Source organism: Marmota monax, unplaced genomic scaffold (genome assembly GCF_021218885.2).
Source record: "Marmota monax isolate L192 unplaced genomic scaffold, Marmota_monax_Labrador192_F-V1.1 WCK01_AAM20220418_F8-fsc00051, whole genome shotgun sequence".
Lineage (NCBI taxonomy): Eukaryota > Metazoa > Chordata > Mammalia > Rodentia > Sciuridae > Marmota > Marmota monax.
This window is the reverse complement of record NW_026695202.1, coordinates 4,429,432-4,450,684: the sequence shown is the minus strand read 5'-3', so window position 1 is coordinate 4,450,684 and position 21,253 is coordinate 4,429,432. Positions and strand designations below refer to the sequence as shown.

At 48.3% G+C, this 21,253-nt stretch overlaps 1 protein-coding gene and 1 long non-coding RNA gene across 2 annotated transcripts in view; both read left to right on the top strand.

Moving 5' to 3' along the window:
• Positions 1 to 2,287: 2,287 nt before the first annotated feature.
• Positions 2,288 to 7,109, top strand: LOC124083062 (uncharacterized). The gene is made up of 6 exons (XR_009225449.1): positions 2,288 to 2,429; positions 3,628 to 3,841; positions 4,722 to 4,866; positions 5,291 to 5,711; positions 6,277 to 6,385; positions 6,729 to 7,109. It is a non-coding gene; the product is annotated as an uncharacterized LOC124083062 (long non-coding RNA).
• A 5,546-nt stretch (positions 7,110 to 12,655) lies between these two features.
• Positions 12,656 to 21,253, top strand: part of Nuak1 (NUAK family kinase 1) — a 66,760-nt gene continuing 58,162 nt past the window's right edge. Inside the window, exon 1 of the mRNA XM_046429255.2 lies at positions 12,656 to 13,051. Coding sequence (XP_046285211.1) covers positions 12,794 to 13,051 — 258 coding nt within the window. The 5' untranslated portion in view covers positions 12,656 to 12,793. The remainder of the gene's footprint in view (positions 13,052 to 21,253) is intronic.

Genomic DNA, 21,253 nt, shown 5'->3' with positions numbered 1-21,253 from the left:
GATCCCGCCACAAGGCAGGAAGTGAGGGAGAACAGCTATTGAGCATCACGTTTTGGTGTAGATTGTGCCTGTGACATTTAACTTGAAGTCCCAGTTCTAAGACCAATATCAACAGGTGGGCTGCCTGCCTCCTGTTTGATCAGCTTCAGCCTTTTAAGGTAGCCTGATTCACACATCCATAAGGGAGAAAGAGAGACAGATGGAGACAGAGAGAGGGATGCGGGGACAGGGCCAGGAAGGGCACCAATCAAATGATTGATCTAGGATCAACATATTAGGCTTTTCTTATTTGCATATCATCAATCAGAGCAAGAGTGTGAAGCCAACTATAGGAAGCCAATTACAGGAGAGAAATTCCTCTCTACAGAAGCCCTGATGGCAGATGGCTCCAGAGCAGGGGCTGTGCTGACCCACCCCTTCACTATTTTCCTAGGTAACCCTTTGAAGATCTTTGGCTAGAGACTCTGGATCACACTGCGGTACGAACTCATCCTTATTACGAGATTCAGTCTATAACGGGGGCAAGAGAGCGTCCATTCCTGCAGTGATTCTAGAAACCTTCCTGGACATGAAGGCATGGACACGGCCTTTTACCCCAAAGCAATAAACTGGGTCTGCGCGTCCCTGGGTTGTACATCCATGGATTCAACGAGACGTGAATTGAAAACATTTTTAAACAAATCTATCTCTATAGAGTATGTACAGACTCTTGTTATTATCCTTTAAACAATGCAGACTAGTGATTTTTTTTTGCATAGTGTTTACACTGTATTTCGGTGAGACCTGCAGGAATACTTAGGTAAAGATAGTGAGAGCCCAAGCTCTGTGCTTGCTGCATCTGTGCTGGGGCAGGTACGTGCCAAGGGGGACTGCTCACCGACCGGCCTCTGCAGTAGGTCCTCGCCTGTTGCATGAACTACCTGGGGAACTGCCCAGGGCCTCCTCTTTCTCAGTGCAGGGACCTGATCCCCGGGACCAGAGTCTATCATCACTTGCCCTCGGCCCCATAGGAGTTGCTGGTGCTGCCTGGAAGAGAGGGCTATCTGCACACCCCGAAGCCCAGGAGTGAGAGCTGGGCACCAGGCTGAGGGACTGAGCTGTATGGACATACCCCAGGGACACATTCAGTTCCCTCAGTTCCCTTCCAACATGAGGAAGGCCCTGAGGTGGCTACTTTTTTTTCTAAGTGTAGTTGTGTGATATGGCGGGAAGTATTGGAAGATCACTAATCTAATAAATAAGAATGACTGCAACACAGTTAGTCCTTCAGAGTTGGCCAAGAGTTTTTGCATCTGACTTTTCAACTCATTGACCTAACAAACCTGTTGGGGAGTTCTACCCTTACTCTGGTCTTACAGATCATAGGTAGTGACAGAGATGGCCTCCTTCTTGCTTCATATCTGTTTTCTTCCATCATATCACCCCCACCCCCACCATTCTTCAAGGTCTTTGACTTTATTCTAGGAGTTTGTAAGTTTTTTTTTTCTAAAGGGCCAGATAGTAAATAAATACTAGCAGCTTTGGAAGCCGTCCATACAATTTCTGTTGACACTGCACCCTGTGCCTCAGGGCTCCGGAGCAGGCACAGAAGGACACAGATAAATGGCATGGCTTTAGTCCAGTCAGTCTTTCTTTATGCCACTCAGTTCTGAATTTCATATGATTTCTCAGTGTCATGAAATATTCTTCTTATTTGACTCCCCCTCCCCCCAGCCACTTAAAAATGGAAACACCATTCTTAGTTTGTAGAAGTCACAAAAATAGGTGGTGGGCCATAGTGGTTTGGCCCCCCATCTACCTTTATCAGTAAAGTCGGGGAGCAGTAACACCTCTGTGTTAGACATACATGAATCTGAGGGCATCCCACAGATCCACCATCGCCCTCCTTCAGACTTAAGAGCATGAACTTCTCTGGTCTCAGTTTCCCCGTCTATAAAATGAAGAGTTGGTCACTTCAGGCCTAAGAATCTGATAAAGTGAATTTCTGCCAACATCTTAATAAAGAACTTCCCTGCCCCTGCCCTGAGGGCATCAGGCCTGCTGGGTCTCCCCTGAACACCCACTCCCTGCCTTTGGCCAGCTTCTTTTTCTCAGTCCTGGTTGTTAGAGAAGTTTTGTGCTTTGACTGGCCCTGAAGCAAACTCGGTTTCTTCTGTCTCTTGGAGAAGTTTTTGGAGGGCAGAGACTCAGCCACTGGGTGGTGCTGTGGTAAGATGTTTTTCCTGGTAAAGGCCCTCAACGCTCCTCTTGGAGGAGAACTTGGGGGTTTAAAGACAGAGAAGACAGAAGGTGTGTTGGGAGGGCGGGGTGTCGTCCACACCTGTGTGCCCACGCCCTCTTCATGTGGGCGGTGGGCTCTCTGAGTCCAGATGTTTCAGGAATCCTGAGGAGGACGGCTGTTTGACAGGGTCCAGGAGAAGACGGGTCCGGTAAGGCCGATTAACCTGCATCCGCAGAAGTTTCCCAGTTGTCCCTGTCTGTCCTGGACCACATCGTGTGTGATAGGTGGCTTTCTTTTGGAGCCATTAGACATACAATCCAGTGGCCTTTATCTTTTAGTGAACTGATTTTTCATGGTGTTTGTGTGAGATGTGACATAGCTAAGGTGTCACTAAAAGCTGCAAGACATCAGGTTCGAATCTTAATCTCTCGGTATATCACGTGAAAAGTGGGGAAGATTAAAGTATCTAAGTCCAGATAAAATGTCCTTCCAAGGATGCAGAGAGACCACTTGGGGGAGTGTTTTGTGAACGCTGAGGGGAGGTGGTAGGACTCAGGACAGAGGACTGGCTTATGTCACCTTTGATCCCAACCCTGGCACCAGGACAGCATCATCCAGGATGCTCAGTTCATACAGTGTTGAATGCAGGAATGAGCAGCTGGGGGTGGAGCACCATGAGGGGAGGAAGATCCAAAAGGTACCTGGGGGGCGAGGGGCTTCCAGGCAGGAGGCTGGGATGAGGGATGAGGCACACGCCTCATCCGCCAGGAAGCAGCTAACACGTCCCTGGCCAGCTGGCTGCCTGGGCCGCCTGGCTCCCCCCCACCCCAAGCCCATCTGCCAGGCCCTAGGCTGTCTTAGGGCTCCAGAGCAGGTGGACACAGAGCTTCTGCCGTCACGGGCGCTCTGGTGACCTGCCTGGAATGTTCTGCCTCTCATTCTTGCTTTTAGAGCCTTAGTCCCTGGTGACAGTAAACATAACGGATGTGGCCTGACACTGAGCTGCCCCAGGTCCTGGCAAAGCGGGACCAAAGGTCCTATCTCCCATGGATAAAAAATACAAATAAAAACAGAACAGACAGATACAGGCAGTTCCGTAGGGAATCCAGGTCCCTGACCTATGTTTTCCTGACCTAGTTTTTTTGTTTAGAATCAAATTACTTAGAAAATTATAATTCCTTACATAGTTGTTATAGACCTGGTAGAATAAATCTAATAATAGTATCCTTATTTAAGCAGTAATGATGGCAGTTTCCATCTTGTCGGGGCTCACCACGTGCTGATAAAGGCACTGTGCTGAGCATTCATGAACAGTGTCTTAGTCCTGTAAGGTATGTACGAACCCTGCAGGATTTTACCACAAGAAGTGTTCCTTGGCAAGTGTCACTGCTAAACCTGTTTTACAGATGAGGGAGCTGAAGATCAATCACTTCCTGAGGTCATAGAGCAAGCAGGTGGAAGAGCTACAACTCAAGCATCTGTCCATCCATCCATCCATCCATCCATCCATCCATTCCACAAATACTAATTGAACACCCACTACATGCTGGCTACCAGGGATTCATGTGAGAATAATAAAGATGACAGTCCCTGCTCTGTGGAGACAAACACAACAAAAAGGTAAATTGCATCCTGCATTACATGGAGGTAAATGCAATAATGAAGAATAAAACATCAACCGGAAGAAAGTGGTGGGAAGGGTGGGAAGAGAGGGGACTGTGATTTTCAACAGGAAAGTCAGAAAGGCCCCACAGAAAAGGTGACGGCTGAGCAAAGACATGGAGGTGCTGGGTCACTGAACCACGTGGCTCAGAGAGAATTTTGCTGCTAATGGGGAAAACTAGCAAATGGGTGCCCAAGGAAGGTTTCTAGGGATTCACCATTTCTCTAAGCTCATTTTCAGTCTCTTTCCTAGGATATGCATTTCCAGGTTGGGAAATAGAAAACTAGGGAAGAAGTTAAATGAGTTCATCCATCCATCCATCCATCCATCCATCCATCCATCCATCCATCCATCCATCCATCCAGTGTTTGTAAAGCACACATTATAAGCCAGAGCTCTACTACCATTATAAAGAAGAGTTAAGATCTAGACCTGTAGTTTAGGGTATAGTAGCCACTAACTACATGTGGCTATTGAGCACTTGACATGTGGCTATGTGACTTGAGAACTAAAAATTCTATGCAATTAAGTAAGATTTAAATTCAAATTATACAAAACTTGAAGCAGTGTAAAATGTTCTTCTGCTTAATACAACTTTATTGTTTTGCTGGGATTACATTTCAGTTTAACCACTGAAAATTTAGCTCTGCATTGAGATTAGTGTAAAATACACTACAGATTTGGAAGATTTAGTACAAAAAGAGACTGTGAAGTATCTCCTCAATGAGTTGTTTATATTGAGCACATACTGAAATGATGCTGTCGTGGACATATCTGGTTAAATTACATTTATTATTAGAATTAATTTCTCTTGTTTCTTCTTTTGTTTTTTAACAGAATAGTTGGAATTATAACTATTAACAGAATAGTTGGAATTATACCTGTGGCTCACATAATGTTTTTGTCCTGGCCCTGGCCATTCCAGAGCTCTCAGGCGACTCGGGGAGCAGGGCACACAATGGAGTAATTGTAGTACCATGAGGTAGGTGCTATAATAGACCCAGGAACAGAAATGCCCTGGGGAATGAGGATTGAGCCTTCAATTCTGTCCAGTGCAGGGTCAGAGGGGAGGTGACATCTTCCGCCAGGTCTCCTCTTTACAGGACAGGAAAGGAGGAGTCTCAGGCATTCGGCACAGCATGTGCAAAGGCCAAGAGGCATACATTGGCAAGAAGTGCCCCTGGGATGCAGGGTGCTTGGAGGAAGGAGGTGGTGTGGGTGTGAACCGGAAGAGTCCTGGTGGGGTCAGACCAGGGAGAGAAAAAAAAGGGAGCAACACTCAACAAAGGACAGGAGTGCCATTGGGACCCCTTCACGCTAGCCACCATGCTTGCTCCCAAATCAGCCTATTTATTGACTCCATGCCTCTTTGTTGAATACCTACTATGTGCTAGGCATTGTTACAGGTTCTGCTCCAGAATTATACACTAGGGAACAAGATGGACAAACCCTGTTCTCACAGAGCTGACTTGCAGGTGACATTGCTCAGGACAAGGAAGAGAGAGAACAAATCAAGGTTGGAGAGGTTGAGTATCTCGGGTGAAGTCACACTCTGGTGAATAGTACAGCCAGGATTCCTTTTTATTTAGTCCTGGGGATTGAAGCCAGAGGGGCTCTACCACTAAGCTACATCCCCAGCCCTTTTTACTTTTTATTTTTGAGACAGGGTCTCGCTGAGTTGCTGAGGCTGGCCTTGAAATTGAGATCCTCCTGCCTCAGCCTCCAGGATTCTAATCCTGTTTCTGCTGCTAATAGCAGTGCTCTTATTGCCCCGCCATGCTGCCCTGTGTCTGGCTAAGGAGTTTGGACTTTGTCTGAAAGTCACAGGTATCAGCAGAGTCGTGGGGGAGGGGGACACAGGGTCAGATGTGCACTTTAGGAATGGAATGTGGTGGAGGAGGGATGATACTGGGGAGATGGCCTAAGTATAGATGCTTCTTAGATTTATCACAGCTACCACCTCCTCCTCCACGAATCACGTCCCTCCTTGCCCAGGTTTATTTTCAATGCAGTGACCAGAGAAAGACTTTACAAGCCCAAGTCTGATTACGACACTGATCTAATCAAAATGGGCCAATGGCTTTCTGCAGGACTCTGTCTTCCATGGACTGAACTCCTGTCACTCTCGTCCCATTTTGGTCAACCACAGAAGTTTTGCTTTTTTCTTTTGAACATGTCAAGGATATTCCTGCCTCAGGGCCTTTGCATGTACTAGTCCCTCTGTCTTGAAGATTATTCCCCAGATATCAAGATTATACACCCCTTGCTGTCTTTTTTGAGGTGTCTGTTCTAACATCAACCTTATCAGAAAGCCTTCCCTCCCCACCTCCATTATTCTCTATTCTCCTAAACTACCCAATTTTTCTTGCTGACCCTTATCATCATCTGACAGGCCAAGCATTTGGGTATCCGTGGCTCACTGTCTGTCTGCTACCCTAATGAAGAAAGGGACTCTTGGTTCACTTCTTTATCCTCAGTACCTAGAATCATAATGGGCCAAGGTAAGCCCTTCGTTAATATTGTTGAGTGCATTAGCCTCCTCGAGGAGGTAGGAAAGAATGTTTTTATATTTCTTCCTACCCTCTGTTTAGCTCAGTGAAGCCACCAGCCGCTTCCTTGCAGCTGATTGGAGGTCTCCTCCCACGTGGCCCAGAACATCCTGCATGTGATCTATCCACTCTGGGGACTTTCTGGGGGGCCACTCTTCCCAGGGTGGCACCGGGTTGTTGTTTTCTGTTCTGGAGTCCTGCCAGTGCTTTCCCGGTTGATGGGAATTTACCACATTTCAGTTTCTTTTTTGAATAATAAAGTCTCCTCATGAACCCTTGTTGTTCCTTCCCTTAGGAGGAAGCTGTCTTGTTTTTCAGTTTGAAGTTCAGGGCAGAGAAAACACGGTGGATGGAAGGGCTGCCAGTCATCCCGTTGCCCCGCCCCCTTCACATGTACACAAAGGAAGGAGGAAAAGAGGGAACGTGCAAGGAACTTAGAGCTGAAATCTCCAAAAGGAATCAAGAATGTCAGTGTTGGAGGGTCGTACAGATCATCTCCTCTCCCACTGGTTGTCCCCCTACTATGGTGGATACCCCAATGGATGCTCTTCCCCAGGGGACCCCTCTGCCATCACAATTACTAAATGAAGGACATAAGTGGCAGGAAAACTTAGTCTGGGTTATTTCAGTGGAATCCTGGTAGGTGACACCAATTCTATTAATAAAATTCTTGGAACGAGAAGTATTTCCGGTTTCCAACTTTTTTAGATTTTGGAATATTTTGTTCATAATAAGCTATCTTGAGATAGCTTACGTAGAAGCATGCAGTTCCTTCACATTTCACATACGTATTCTACACAGAGCCTGTCGGTCATTGTGCGTAGTATTTTAAATCATTTTGTGCATGGAACAGAGTTTCCCTTTGTAGCATCGTGTTGGTCCTCACAGAGTGTCAGATTTTGGAGCATTTTAGATTCTGTATTTCTCAACCTGTTCTTCTGTTTCCTGATGTCACCTATCAAACCTGTGAAGACTTTTTCGTTTATCCTTTCATACATGAAATCATTCCACGGGAGAGGTGGTAAAAGGTCTTGACAGCTGCCATTATTGGGTGCTGTTGCATCTCTTGCTGTTCTAAGTACTTTTTTTTTTTTTTTTTTTTTGCAGGGAGGGCATTAGCTAATGTAGTCCTTGTGTTAGGTTTTCATTACAGGAAAAATATATGTGAGATAATAATAAAGTTATCAAGGGAAAACCTTTATCTTGGCTCAGTTTTGGAGGTTTCCGACTATGACTGATCAGCCCTGTTGCTTCTGGGCCTTGGATGAAGCAGCACATCAAGGTGAGGAGTTCCTGGTTGAACAAAAAGCTGCTCATTTCAGGCCCTGGATAGGAAGGGGTGAGGAAGAGACTGGGTTCCCACAATCCCCTTCGAGGACCCCCCCCCCCCAGCAACTGACTTCCCGCTAGGCCCCACCTCTTAAAGGTCCCACCAGTCCCACCACCTCCTAAGAGTACTGCACTGGGCGCTGGACCTTTAACACCTGGGCCTTGGGCAGTACTTAAAATCCAAACTGTAGGAGTCCGTCTTCAAGTAGCCTGGTTTCTCCCAAGTTTGGAGGCTGGAGGCCAGTTGAATGCTATGGACTGGGCTTAGTACAATGGCATTTCAGGAAGAGGAGACAGTCCTTTACTGTGCCAGCACACCCTTGGTCTCCAATGCCTGGCATAGAATAGGAAAATATTATGGAATGAGTAAATTTGTTTTGTACTGTTTCAATAAGAGTGTTGGATATTCCTCTTATTTGATCTTTGGTACATGAAACACTGGAAAAATTCAAGGAAAACCTGACCCTGCCCTCTGTAATCGACTTTCCCTTGAAACAAGAGGATCGAAAATATAAAAACATCATTTTTGGTTCTCATTGTTCATGGGGTCGCTACAGTTTTCCACTTCCCATTTCATGTGTAGTACAGACTTAATGTAAGCTGTGTGTGTTAGTTATGGCAGCACTTGTGTAATAACACATAGAACCTCTAATTTCAGAGACTTAAGGAAACAGAAGTTGATTTCTGCTCATGTACCAGTACAATGTCCTGGTCAGAGAATGGTATTATTCTTCAAGGTGATGTAGAGACCCACGTTTCTTCTACCTTTAGCTTCACGATCCCCTGGGGACTTGGAGTCCTCTGTTTCCAGCTGAGGAAGGTGGAGAAGGCATAGAACTTTTTAAACAGCCTGGTCTCACTTATGCTCATGTTCCTCTAGCCAGAACCAGTGACATGGCCCATTTGGCCGCAAGAGAGGCTGGGAACTATATTTCTGGCTGAGGAGCTGTCAGCTCCCTATTGATGGAGGAACATGAGTCTTTGGTGGACAATTAGCTTTCTTTTGCCACAGTGAAGAATATGCGTGGTCTGATTGTTGTTTAATGTGACCTTGCCCACCACACAACATCAAGTTAGAAATGTCATCATCTAGGGTAATGTTCCAAACCTCATCTAGAAAGATGGAAGAACAGTATCAAGCAAAGCATGGGCATTACTGCACAAGCCTTGAAATGATAGGCAGCTTGGAATAGAGGTCAGAGCAAAGCTTTAGGATCAGAGACACAGGTTCAAATCCTGATGCAGTACCTACTGTCTGACCATGGCAACTTACTTAACCTTTTTGAAACTCAGTTTTCTCAAGAATGAAATGGGAATCGTAACACCCACCTTGCAGTTTCCTGATGGTTAGAGGTAGTATGTATAGGTGGATAAATGGCATTAATATGTTTCCCGAACAAAGATTTCTCAAGAAAGCAAACACACCTTTCTTTTAAATCGATTTGAAATATCAAATGTAATCAAGGACAGGTAATGAGCCTTACGTAAAATATAAGATGTAGCATAGTGTGGATGTTATGCTTCCAAGTGCAGATGTTACAACTTCTTTCCTGTATTCAGCACAAAACCAGAAATCAGAGTCTAACCAAGCAGCATGATTGAATTGCTTGTAATTGCTCAGAATTCTAGGAGCTGTGGAAGAAAAGAAATAATATTAACAACTGTGATTCATCAAGTGTGTTAGACCCCTTAAACTCCACACCAACCCTGTGAAACATATGGTGACCCCAGCCAATGACACATATATTGTTATCATCATCTACAAATGAAAAAACTGAGACAGAGTGGAAAAAATAATTGTCCAAGATCCTCAGAGAAAGTGGTGGAACAGGGATTTAAATCCACTTCGTGTGACTCTGAAACTCACACTTTTAACCAAGGAGCCTGGGCCCTGGTTGGAGGAAATGCTTTCTCTGTGTGAAAACACTCACACAATGCATGATAACATCATGCTGGAGGAGAGTGGTTCAAATTATCAATGCTGTAGGAATTCTGGCTGGAGAGGAAGTCTCAGGGCTTGGGCATGACTGCATGCCAGGCATTGTACTGGGTGTTTTTTCATCCTTCCCATTTAAGGAGAGGTGGCCTGGCATGTTTGGAAGTCAGGGTGAGCAAGAATTTTGGAACTGGAGAGGTAGGGTTTTGATCCTGGTGCTGCAAAGTACTAGGCCTTTCTGATATGATTTCCCCAACTGAATATAGGAATTATAACAGCTACCTTACAGAGGAGGGATTGTCATAAAATGGTACCAGCATAGGATAGGTGCAGTCTATCAACAGACACGGATAAGTCCTTTGCACTTGGAAGTATCAATTAGGTTATGCCGCTGTAACAAACACCCATTAAATTCACTGGTTTAATACGAGAAAAGGTTAATCTTTACTCACCCGACTTTTCTAATACAAGCTACCTGGCAGTGTTCTACCACCTTTACCTAGACACCCAGGCTCTCTAACTCTACACTCCCCTGATAGTCAAGATCAGAAAAAAGAAAAGAAGCTTTTTTTTTTCTTCCTTTTTAAACATTTATATAAGACAGCAGAATGCATTACAATTCTTATTACACATTCAGAGCACAATTTTTCATATCTCTGGTTGTATACAACCTAACTCTGAAGTCTCCATGTGGAAAAAGCACAATTACTTGTGCCTTCATTCTACTGACCTCCGCAAGTCATATGGCCACATCTAATCTGAAGTGGGTTGGGATGGTAGATTTCTACCATATCTCAGGGGAAGGAAAAGAACAGAAGATACTCGGTGAACAATTTTAATTACTACTGCAGAAGCGATGTGTTTACCTGAAAAACGTATTAGGTAATTTCTGTTTTAAGAAGAGGAAACTGAGGCTTTGAGAGGTTAAGTCATTTGCCCAAGGTCATGCAGTCAATTCACTGGGAACCAGGACTCACTCTGCATATCACTTACTTGATTCTTGAATTTACATGCACAGTTATTTGTATAAAACCAGAACACAGGGGTGGGTGAGAGTATAAATCAGTGGTAAAACATTTCATCCCAGGCACTGGGAAAAAAGGCAGAAACAGTTTAGGATGGGGGCAGAGAAGCCCTGCAAGTGTGGTGGACAGAATAGATTTGAATAAACATTAACTTTGCCTATGTATTATGTGGTAGCTCTTAGGGAGGACAGGAAGGGGCAGAGGGGTTTAACGTCAAGCATCAGTGGAAATAAAGTTTGGACAGATTGCTAGAATGCAGCAGAGGCACGTGTGTGGAGATATGACTGGGGTGTTTTGGGCCATTACTAGGGCTGCAGGGAGGAGTTTCCGGGGAGGAGGTTCCGGGGAGGGCAGGCTGTTGCCAGAGCCCAGGGGAGTCCAGTGTAAGGTGATAAGGGGTAGACAGGAGTGAAGACAGCAGGAATGCGGAGGAAGGGATGAACCTGGGAGCTGAAGAGGAAGCTCCAGGGCGTTCACTGGTGGAAAAGTAAAGAATTGCCAGGGATTTGCAGAACGCACGGCTCTTGCACCATTTATTAAAACAACAACAACAACAACAACAACAAACCCACGCCTTTTTCCCCCCTTGCCTTCTTCCTGATTTTTCCCTTGCCTCCTCTTTGGAGAACCGGGACAGCTCCCATGGTTGGAGGGTTCCTGACTGACCCTCACCTGGTGGGGTACGGTTGCTGTCGCCATCGCGTGGATGTGGCCCTTCCAGTTAAAGGAAAACTCCCAAGGCTCCTTGGGGGCCAAGATCAAGAGGCCTGCAAGTCGCCTTTTGCGAGGCAAAGGGGATGCTCTGCAGGCCCGGGCCCCTGATCCATCCCAGGTCCCTGATTAGTCCACTGCTGATGGCTGCTTCGCGGCAGGGTGGGCCTCTACGCGGATCCAGCTTCGTCTCCGTGCCTTGAGCGCCCCATTTCTTCCACACCCCCAACTCTGCTACCCTCCCAAGCGGCTGTGCCCGCCGGAGTCCTGGACGGTGTTGGAGGGCCCCGGGTGCAGCCTCGTAGCCTCCCTTCGTCCCGACTCCGCCTTTCTTCGGGCCGAAGCGCCCCTCCTGGGGTTTTCCAGGGCGCGCAGTGGCCCCCGCAGGACGGAGGTGGGGGCCGGCGGGCGGGGGTGCCAGCCCGGGCGGCGGGGGGGCCTGACTCACCGCCTGAAACCCAACACCGCCGCGCCCCTCCCCCAGCCCAGCTCCGGCCTGGCGGCCGCCGCCACACCAAAAAGAAAATGAAGAGGCGCCCGGGCCCGTGGAGCCCCTGGCCGGACCGCGAGCGGGCGCCGGCGGCCCCCGGCTGGGTGCGCGCTAGCCTCCCGGGTCCCGGGCTCCGCGAGCCGCCGCCGCCCCGCCGCCTACAGGAGCGGAGGCCGAGCGGCCCGAGCCGGAGGCTGCAGCGGCGGCGGCCGGGCCGGAGGGCCCGCGGTAGCTGCAGTGGGTGAGCCCGGGAGCGCCCGGGGAGGGGGCGCCCCGGCTGGGATCCCCCGGTCCCCCCGGCCGGCCGAGGACAAAGACCCCGGGCTGCCGCCGTGTCCTGCGCCGCGCCGCACAAAGGGCGAGTCGCGACAGGCACCCAACCCCCTCCCAGCCCGGGGTGGCCGGGCCGGTGGCGGCGGGGAGGTGGGGAAGCGCGGGCCGCGCCGCCCCTCGCTCCCCTCCCCCGGGGCCGCGGAGCGCGCCGCCCCCGCCCCCGCCCCGTCTGCGCGTCCGCCCAGGGAGGAGTTGGGGGGGCGCGGCGCCCCACATAACACTCCCCCTCCTGCGCTCGGAGCCACCCCTCTCCCCTCCCTCCTGCAAACACCACCGCCTCCCTGCCACCGCCGCCACCTCGCTCGACGCTCCGCAGCTCGCCGCGGCCGGGGGGCGGTGCGCCGACCGTGCGCGCCGGGGGCGCCAGATGTGCAGTCCCCGCCGCCTCCAGTGACCCAGCCGCAGCCTTAGCGGGAGCGGGCCGCCTCGCCAATGCTGCGGGGGCGACCTTGAGCGCACCCCGGTTTCCCACTGCGGGGACCCCGACACCCCGAGCGTTGTGCCGGGTCCTGCCCTCTGCAGCCCGGCTTTTGGACATGGAAGGGGCCGCTGCGCCCGCGGCTGGGGACGGCCCCGACCTGGGGCTGGGGGCGCCGGGTTCTCCGCCCGAGGCGGCGGCCGGGGCGACTGCAGCTCCCGCGGTGGCTGCGGCCCCGGAGCCCAGGAAACCTCACGGGGTGAAGCGGCATCATCACAAGCACAACTTAAAGCACCGCTATGAGCTTCAGGAGACCCTGGGCAAAGGCACCTACGGCAAAGTCAAGAGGGCCACCGAGAGATTTTCTGGCCGAGTGGTGAGTGGGGATGTTCCGGGGGTGGGGGGGGGGCGCTGGCTTCTTGCAGCTGCAGACCAAGGGCGTGCGGGGCGGGAATCTGTGGGCGCTGGGGCTCTCCTGCCAAGAGGGGGCTTCTTGAGGGTCCCGCAGACAGACTCTTCATTTTCCTCCCGGGACCCCGTGACTCAGGCGTGTCTCTCTTGAAACACTTGTTACATCCTTTCTGCACATATTTTGGGGTGTTCTCCCCTTTTATCCAAACAGCAAAGTAGTGGCTAGGATATGTGAACAGTTTGCAGTTTTGGACAGTAGGGTCTGCCCCGCCGGACATATCAGATCATGCCCCCGAATGTCTTATTACTCAGAAAGACTTATCCTACTCAGCCCAGAGCTGGTCCCTCAAGTCTATGTCCTATAGTTGTCTCCCTGTCCCCCCGCCCCCCTGCCCCGTTTACCCACAGACTCTGCATCCCTCCACTGATTCCCCATCACCCGATGCTGTCCCTGCAAAGGAGGGCAAACTCCTGCCTGTTTTTTAAGAGAGAAGGTTAGGAAGCAGAAATGAAGGCTGCTACTGCATGCCTGAGGATTGTGACAGTTTGCATCGTGACTTCTGGGAAGACTGAAATGCCCCTGGCATGGTAGCCATTCAGATGCAGCACTGAGTAGTGCCGCGGGCTCCGTTGTGTTTCAGGTCCTGACCTCAGGACTACTAAATTGCTTAAGGGGTCTGGCCAGCTGCCCTGTGACAGCTGAAACCTTGCCAGGGTACCAGCACCATTTGCACAGCTCCAAGAAGTGCTTTGAGTGCCTTCGTTTTGTCCCTGTCTTGGTATGTTGTCATTTTTCCTTTCTGCAGAACAGGCCCTTGAAATCCACACGGCTTGTGGCTAGAGAGTTGGGTTCAAAGTGACTGACTGTTGCAGAAAGATTTTGTGTGGTGTGTGGCAGAACATTAACATGGTTCTTTGATTTAAAGCAGATCAGATGTAATTTTAATCGATTTAGGGCCAAAGTCAGAAACTAATTATGAGGCTCCTTATGTGCACTTTTGGGGGTGTTTCAAGGCCCAGGGTCGATAATAAATCTAACAGATGGTCACAGGGAAAGCAAAATGAGCTATCAACTGAAGTGCCAGTGTTGACATTTTCCTTTTGCATTTGTATAGGGACAGTTCTGTTGGGAAAAAAAAAAAAGGCTACTAATCAGCAAGGTCCAGCCCTTAAATTCTCAAATATCTGGATGCCTGGATAACTCCTTCATTTCTCAGATTTGCAATTTGTGTCAATACAACTTAATCTTATAACTTAAAACAAAGTCTATTATTGATTAATTGGAAATTCAGGATGGTGTCCTTTTTTAAAAAAGCTTCCTCTTTAATAAATGAATTGTGGCATGCAAGTTGAAACTTTACTCTGCCCAGGCACCATTTTTGCAGGTTGAAAATCCTAAAGAGGATATGGTTAGGAAGATGTCCTTTGAAGAACTTCGTAGAAGAGACTGAGAAATGCGCACTTCATTCATGCTTTTCTTCTGAGGTGATATTCCCCAGGCTGGATGTTGAATAAGCAAAAACTAAGCTTAGTTCTTTGCTTGTGTTGTCTTAATAGCTGTTGAAGAATCGCACTAGGAAGTTGGAAAGCATGATAATGAAAAACAGATGCAGTTCGAGGTGCAGGTTGAGGATGCGAGAATGTGAGGGGTTGGTTGGGAAGGGTGTGTCTGGGATCTGTGAAGGGACCCCAACACCCAAGAGCTAGGGAGTCTGCACTCTTTGAAAGAATGCAAACCTGTCTTATGGCAGACGCCTTCCCGAGCTTCCCTGGGGCTTCCTGTCACGCGTTCTTCTAGCTATCTGATCCACAGACTAAGTTAGAGCAAAAGGATTTGCATCAGTAGGCAGGAGCCTGTCTTTCTCTTTTGGTGGGTGTCTTGCTTTTTGTTTGCAGAAACTGTGAGCATTCCTCCAGGATTTTTGTCTCATGGCCACTAGGGGGAGCCCTGAGAACGATAGAGGCTCTTTTCTCAGCTGGAAGATGAGCGAGCCCTTACTGCGCAGCCCTAGTTGACTTTTCCATTGTGCTATTAATTTCAGCTAAATCTCTTGTTTTACTCAAAAATTATGTAAAGATTTTGAAGCTGGCAGCAGATCCAGTCCCAGAAACTGGCAGTCCCCAAACTGCTTCATTTATCCATGGGACTGTTTTTTTTTCTGGATAGCTGAGCAAGATTCTCTGATGAACACCTTGCATTTAACAGATGGGAAGACTGAGGTTTGGAGAGGGAAAGCCTTGGACCCAAGTCCTCCCCCTCCTGAGCACACTGCTCACAGATGGTGCAAGAACTGAAGTGAGAAACAGGAATTGTCAGGTGGAAAATTTTCTGTGCTTGGCTGAACAGAAAATAATATGAAACACACAAACAAACAAAGAAAATCACTTATTAAGTTGTTTTGCCCATTCAGTGCCCAGTGATGCAGAATCTGTCAGGAGCAGCAAGAAATTTTGTCCAATGTATGAACATGGAGTTTTCTTCTGGTTCTAGGGATGCATGAAATATCACAACTTGCTCTTAAGGTTCAGTCGAAGAGCCTTGAGAGAGTGTGGTCTTAATTCTGCCTATTCCATCTCTGGGCACGATGCTGATGTAATGTCTTTTAAAACCTTTCTCAGAAGGGGCAGTGGTTCTAACCTGTCTTGCCAATGAGTCAGGTGCTGGGGATCGCCAACATTCTTGTTGAAAGCAGGGCCCCTGCTCAGAAAGGAGAGACTTTTTTTTTTTTAAACATGAGAATATTGTTGCCTTTTTTTGTGGGGGGGGGGGCGGGGTACCAGGGATTGAACTCAGAGGCACTCAACCACTGAGCTGCATCCCCAGCCCTATTTTGTATTTTATTTAGAGACAGGGTCTCACTGAGTTGCTTAGAGCCTTGCTTTTGCCGAGGCTGGCTTTAAACTCGCAATCCTCCTGCCTCAGCCTCCTGAGCCACTGGGATTACAGGCGTGCGCCACCGTGCCAGGCTAGAATGTAGTTGCTTTGATGGTACATCTGGAAGGGCCTTCTGAATAAAGCACACCAAGACCCAGCATCACTTTCTATGTTCTCTGAAATGCAGTTCTGAAGAGAGTTGCAGAGTCAGGAGCTTGGAGTCGATTGGTTCAGCCCTCCCCGTTCAAGTAGCACCCCTTCACATCCCCAGATGCGGTCTCGCAGCCACTGTTTAAGCACATTCATGACACAAGGACTCAGAGTGGGTTGTGATTATTGAGTCCAACATCAAGGCACTCTTGCAAAAAAGCTAAAAGCCCTGGCATGCATTCAAGCCTTCACCTGATTCTTTCTAGCTTTGTGACTTTAGGCAAGCTGTGTGTCTTTGAAACCTCAGCTTCCTCATCCGTTAAGTGGGCCGTTAATAGTACCAACTTCTTGGACTTATGAGAGTTGAATAAAATAATCTATATAAAGCCTCAAAAGGGGGAAATGAACCATTTTAGTTCCTCTTTCTAGTAGGGTTCCCCCCCCTCAAGATTTCAAGGCCATCAGAGAGGATGCTTTGGACAATTAGCCTTATGTCATGGGGAGGGGGTAGGGGAGATAATCACCTTCTCAGGGGTATTAAACTAACAGGCTGGATTAATTAGGGAGGTGCACACAAAGGAAGGTGAAACAGTGAGATTTGGATAGGATATGAATATGTTCCTGAAGTCTTGAATTTCGGCTTCAACTATTGCACAAGCTTTGTTTTGATACAGTTTTGGGCAGGGCTGTGGGTGAACCTCTGTGTCATCTTGTGGCATGTGCTTTCTTTGAGCCAAATTTCTTGGACCTTCAGGTTGCACAAAGCACTGCCCCAAACTCCAAACCCAAACCCACCCTACCTTTTGGGGAGAGGTGTCATGTGGTTGCCTCAGTGCCCAAGGTCAAGGTGAACTTTCTCCCCACACCAGTTTACCTGGTGTGTGGCAGTACACGGTGTGCCTGAGCTGGAGGCATGGTCTCTGGGATGGGAGGGGCAGGACTGGTGGGCAGAGGGTGTCCTTGTCTACCAGAGTGCTTCCAGCCACCAGAGAACTAGCTTAGGATAATAGGACATCCTCACCTCGCAAGCCAGGTGAGTTGACCAAAAGTGAGTATTTTAAGCATTGACCCAAAGCTATTCATAGCCTGGTGATAGAAAACTGGAGATCAGAGAAGCAAAGTTGACCTGCTCAGCCATGGGTGTGTGGCCATCATATGCACGGTGGCTGAGGTACCATTTTGCAGCTAAGGCCCAAACCCAATTTCAGAGTGTTATGGACCTTGGCAAATGTATCATCCAAACTTCTCATCCTCATGGTGGGAAACACGAGGCACAGAAGTTTATTATCCAAGGTGGCACAGCTGGTAAGTGACTGAGCTGGGTTGAAGTTACTTGATTCATGGATTGGAATTTTTCTGTCATTCATTTAATAAATCTTTACTAAAGCAAGACACGGACCTAGCTCCTAAAGAATTTATAATCTAGTAGCAAAGATGTACCTACAGATACTGGACAAATTTTTATTCATTCGACAAAGATTTATGTCCGTCTGCCAGGTGCCAATGCCAATCACCTTGTTAAAGGTGGAGACATAGATACACGTAGGACCCAAGGAGCTTAGTGTCCAGTGGAAGAGAAAGAGTAAGTGGTCACCAGGCTGGGAATAACTCTTCCATAAAGGATGCGATCATTCCAAGTGGTTTTCAGGTTGGAGTGTTATGCCTTGAAGCTTAGTTCCCGGGATTGAGTTGACCCTGCGCCTTCCCAGGCTTTCAAGCTTCTGTGGTTTCTACCAGCTGATATTTTTAGCTCAGGTGTGTCACGCAGTGCAAAGTGCTCTACAGACATTTCCCCTCATTGAGCCCTCGCCCTTGAGGTGTGCACTCCGATTAGGTCCATTTTACAGATGGGAGATATGACCCATCGGGAGGCTAGCGGATTTGCTGAGTGTCACACAACTGGATGGTGCCCAGCAGGCCTGTATTTTGGGAAAGCCATTGCTGCTAGAGAAATGGAGACCCTCCTTGTGCCACTCAGCTGGTGACCTCTAAAGTCGGGCAGGTACTTTGCCAGTGATGCCTGAAGAGCGGCCAAGGGTGATTCTTTTCTGGGGTGGGTTTTTGTTGGTGCTCAGAAAGAGGATGTAGAGGATGACAGACGGATGAATAGGGAGGGGATTTCTCCACCAGCTGAGAGGAGGTTGAAGACAACCCTTGGTTTGGGTTTCAGGAGACTGAAATGTGGGGTGCTTTAGGCAGAGGTCAGGTTCATGCATGTGTGTGGGAAAGGGGAGGAGGCCCATGGGTGTGCAGTGCTGGGAGGCAGTGGGAGGCCAGTTTGGTGAGGTAGGATGGAGGCAATATGATGATGGTGAAGATGATGATGATGATGATAACAGCTAACACTCTTCAAGAGCTTATGGCATGTGGGTATATGTGAACTAATGGAGTCCTTGTAGCAATTCTGTTTTCATCCCCTTTTTCAGATGAACAACTGAACTCCAGAGAGGTTAACTAGCTTGCCCAAGATTCCACGCAGCAGCAGAGCCAGGGTTGGGACCCGGGCATGTAAACACAGAGACTTGACCCCTCTGGAGGTGCACTGAGCCGGGTTCTGATCACAGCAGGGCTCCGTGCCCGTTGGTTTGGGGTGCTGGCTTGGAGCAAGGAGGTTTTCACAATAGTTGAGGTGTGAGAAGATAAGGATCAGGAGCAAATTAGAGGAGAGAGTCAGTCTGGCTCTGGCAAGCTGACTGCTTGTTGGACCCCGAGCGTGATTTCATGAGTCGGGCCAGGGTGCGCTGCACCTGGATGCACACTACATTCTTTGTTCCCCAGGTAGCCTCTGACCCTTGGATCCCTTGGGGGCTTCAGGGGTAAACGGGTCCACTCCTTGCCTGCAGACAGAAATGTACCCACTACCCTGAGATGTCTTCATCTACCCACTAGGAAGCAGCTGGAGGCAGGGGATGGTGAGCAGGGTATCTCCCTTGTTAGTCCAGGTCTAGCTGTCTTGAACTCCTTCCACATTGCTGCCTCCCATCAACGCCTTGCCAGTACCAAGCACAAAGTAGGTCCTCAACAAAGCCTTGTAGGATGGAACTAACGGGAATAAACTGAGCAAGGGAAGGTGGTGGGAGGTGTAGGGCTGCAGGTTATCATCCCTGACCTCTGGGAGGGTTTGTTGGCAAGAAGGATCAAGGCCAGAAGTGAATGGCGGGCTACGTGGTAAGGTCTGCAGAGACAGGCAGACCCTTCCTGCACGAATTCCTTTTCTGTTAAACTTACTCATGCATTCATTAGGGAGAGATGTATATCCTGGGCTTGTAGGATTTCTGGCCATAGCTTCCTGTCCTCAGTGGCTCCGGAATCAGACAGCAGAAGTCTCATTTGTCTTTCCCACATGAAAGTCCTGGAGCATCTGTAAGTTATGATTTGTGAAGTATCTGCTTTAAAGCAGAATGCATTTATCATCTTCCTGGCCCAGACGACATTGGCGAGTGCAGGAATGAGAAGATCCCAGGCCCCAGAATGGGAGGGGCTGGGCCAGATGACCCACCGCAAGTGGAGTCTGGTTGAATTGATAAAATTCCCTGGAAACGGCCCAAGAGCAGCCAGATGTGGGCTTCATGGCGAGACTCTTCGATAAACTTTTAACTGCATGTTAAAACCAGGGCTGGGCAGCTCCTCTCCTAGGTCTGCCCAGGAGAATGCAAACATGTGTCTGCATAGAAACCCGTGCACAATGTTTAGACCGTCGTTATTCATAAGAGCCCCAAAGGAGGAGCTACTCAAATGCCCATCAGCGATGAATGGATACAAAAAATGTGGTATGTCCATTTTACTTAGGGAATATTATTTATGACCTATTGCATAATTTGCTTATGGAATATTTATGGAATGTTATTTAGCAATGAAAAGAAATGAAGTACTTAATACATGCTACAACACAGATGAACCTTGAAAACCTTACGCTAAGTGAAAGAGATCAGTCACGAAAGAACATATAATACAATTCCATTTCTATGAAATGTTCAAAATGGGAAAATCCATAGAGACAGAAAATAAGATTAGTGGTTGTCAGGCCTGGGGGTGGACTTGGTAATAAATGGAGATTAGCTGCTAATGGGCATGCCTTTATTTTTGGGGTGATGAAAATATTTTAAGAGTGTGGTAATGGTTGCACACTCCTGTGAATAGACTAATAACACCTGAATTCTACACTTTATCGGGTGACTTGCATGATATATGGATTATACCTCAGTGAAGCTGATATTTTTTTAAAAAGTGGGGGTGAGGGAGGGGGTAAGAGTGAGAGTAGAAGACAGTACCATCAGCCCCCCAGATGCCATCCTGTGGACTACAGAGCTCTCATTTTGTGTGAGAAGCAGTATCTTGCTTGCCCTGGTCAAGAGAGAGAGAGAGAGAGAGAGAGAGAGAGAGAGAGCGAGCCAGGAACAGAGCACCTGAATCAACCCCTCATCCCACCCCTTGACAGCTGGGTGACCTTGGGCCATATTTTACCTCTGTTTTCTCATTCGTCTCTTATTATATGGATTATTGGGAGGATTCAGTGAGGCTGTATGGCTAAGCCTGTTGTCTAGTTTCTGCTACATGGTAGGTATACAGCAAAGGCTGTTGGGACCATGGCCAGTCTAAAAGGCACCATTGTCTGAATTAGCAAGAGGGTATATTTGTAAAGTCTCTGTCCTGCTGAAAAAGCAGCCCTCCAGACCAGTGGCTGGTTTGTGGCTCTGTGACAGCCCTGTGGGCTGATGCCATTCCTGTGCCCCTCAGCCATGTGCCTTGTGCATGGACTCCTTGAACTGGCTGTCCTTTCTCCACTCTTCTTAGCTACCCTGGTCACTAAGACCGATGGCAGAAGCTCTATCATAAGAAAGACATCACACCCGGGGGCCTGGCGCACCTTCTCTTCTAAGCTAGCAGTTAACCAGGGTCCCTAACGAAGGCTTACCAATGTGCTTAGGAGTGTGGACACTTGAGATGGGATTAAGACAAGTCCTGCCATTAAGATACCTAGAATTTGTTTGGGGGCTGTGTGACAAATACATCATGAATATTTTGAGTGGATAAATGAAGTGCAGAAGGAGAAATCCTGACTGTAGAATAGACAGATGGTCCACCTTTCTACGGAGTAGCTGCCGACCCTGGGCAAACTGTTTTCTCCGAGATTCTATCTTC